This window comes from Ostrinia furnacalis, unplaced genomic scaffold, assembly GCF_004193835.3.
Source record: "Ostrinia furnacalis isolate ACB-3 unplaced genomic scaffold, ASM419383v2 OfSCF3583, whole genome shotgun sequence".
NCBI lineage: Eukaryota > Metazoa > Arthropoda > Insecta > Lepidoptera > Crambidae > Ostrinia > Ostrinia furnacalis.
Window position 1 is genome coordinate 52,116 of NW_021133822.1, and position 2,151 is coordinate 54,266.

Genomic DNA, 2,151 nt, shown 5'->3' on the forward strand with positions numbered 1-2,151 from the left:
ACAAGAGTGGCGTTGGCAGTGGGCTTACTGATTATAATCATACTGTAGTTATTGCTCGTTAACTTCGGCAATATCTTTGCATGAGGTGGCATGACTTGCTTCATAAGAGATATTAATCGTTTCCACATTCTCTACCTTATGTGGAATGTATTCTTGCAGAGGATTCAGCCAATATAAGAATATTGAAAATACATTATAGTAAGAATAGTTTGTAGAGGAAAAATAGAGACGGCATATAGCTAGACTTAATTTATTTTATTTTTATTTTAGGAATTACAAACAATGGCGCCTAATATGTAGTTGTAAAAGGTGCTAACCTAGCCATCACGATATGGAATCTTGCAATAAATTATTTAATTTGATTTTGCTTACATACGTTGCGATCTCAAACTATACGGTCTAATTATGAAAAAAGAAACTTACATGCAATTATTTTATTTGGATTTTATCTTAATTAAATAAATACAACCAAATACTAGTACCTTTTATGTTGTATTCTAGAAAATAATACAAATCTTAATCTTATACCTTTATTGTAGTTTTCCCCAACACCTTTTCTTCGATCCACGGCAAGTAATATGTAACGTTAACATATATGCCTCTGAATGCGCTATTTTCACATGCAAAGCCGCTTGAGACAATTCCGATTTGGAAATAGGTGTCGTAGCCTTCATAGCTCACAGTTGGATCTTTATCGTCAGCGTTCGGTCCTACACAGTGCAGCCACACCAGAGGTCCTCCGCTGTCACCGTGACACGCATCAGTTTCATGCTCTCCTGCACACAACACCCGCCTGTCTATTCTATAATAGGGCTCATATATTTTTCTACACTCTTCATTATCGTACAGCTTTAACGACGAATATAGGAGCTGGGATGACAGCTTTCCACTCTCAGTCTCTCCCCAACCTGTTGCAGTTCCATGAGTTACATCTTCTATATCCCTTCTGTAGTAGCTAGGTAGTGGCAAACACACCGGACTTATGTTTTCTGTAAATTCAACGTCTACTGCTAACACAACCAATCCAATGTCATTGAGGGTGTTTGAAAATTCCTTCAAATATCCCTCGTGAAGTATAGTCCTTTTTATTGGATAGTCCCTAGATTGTGGATCTTTGACGAAATGAGTTATTTCTTTCAAATTTATCACGCCAAGACGCACTACGTACAAGGAGTTCGTGATGCAATGTCCAGCAGTGAGGACATGTCGTTGGGTTATGATGGAGCCTCCACATTGCATGCCATTTCTGTATCCCAGCAGAGCCATCCAGCGAGAAATGCCTTTGTACGCAGGCTTTGCATTAAGAAATGTTCCCAATTCATGTTTGCAACTAATACGTATAGTGTCGGTTGTACCGCAGACCAAGGGGAATTCGTCAACAAAATCATCATCATCTGTTTTAAAACTTTTGTGCTGGTCACTCTCGTTGCTACCAATTTTATATGGGCAGCATATTTTAACGTTCCTCCCTTCAAAACCGCATTTATACTCCTTGACGATATTCAGCCCTAATTGGGTGGTATTTGAGTCCTTCAGCAGTTGCACGTATTGGGGACATGAAGGCAGAGGGACGCAGGTACCGTTCTGACCTCCTATTGCTTTACACATCTCGGGATCTTCAGTTAAAACTTTGTGAAAATTCAAAATACACAGCACAACAAAAGAGCACGACAGATACATGTTTTAATCAAGTAGTTTCCTTCAATGCAGGCGGAACGTTACTAGTCGTATTCTTGGGATATAAAAATACTCAATAAAACTGGTTCTAGATTAGGCTAAATTAAAAACCGGCCAAATAAATGTTAGACTTGCGCACTGATGATTTCGCAGCCTTATGTATAAACACGTTGTAATATTATTTTGAGAATACAAGTTTGCGCATTTGACTTTTTTTTATTGATATTTTTGTTTTCTCGCGTGTTTTCAATCGATTTTTTTATGTGGTATTAATATCAAATATGTTTGTCAGTTCTACTCCTGTATTGATTTAATTATCTAAGCTTAAAGGCAACCAAATCGCTTTACTGTGCCACAATGCAAGAGAAGCGGGAACATTTGTGTGATTAACGACTATCAGTGCTTCCGTGGGTCCCACGATATTGAATCGACGTGGCACACCAAATAAATACTCAACATAAATAATTCCGTTTT

The 2,151-nt window shown here is 38.0% G+C and overlaps 1 protein-coding gene across 1 annotated transcript; it reads right to left on the minus strand.

The window, feature by feature from the left end:
* Window positions 1-401: 401 nt before the first annotated feature.
* Window positions 402-1,712, minus strand: LOC114358020 (venom protease-like). The gene has a single exon (XM_028311876.1). It carries the CDS (start codon window positions 1,678-1,680, stop codon window positions 523-525), a length of 1,158 nt encoding a protein of 385 aa, XP_028167677.1. The 5' UTR covers window positions 1,681-1,712; the 3' UTR covers window positions 402-522.
* Between the last annotated feature and the right edge of the window lie 439 nt (window positions 1,713-2,151).

Bases quoted from the DNA above. Each gene is read 5' to 3' on its own strand.
- LOC114358020 (XM_028311876.1), bottom strand. From the start codon at position 1,680: ATGTATCTGTCGTGCTCTTTTGTTGTGCTGTGTATTTTGAATTTTCAC.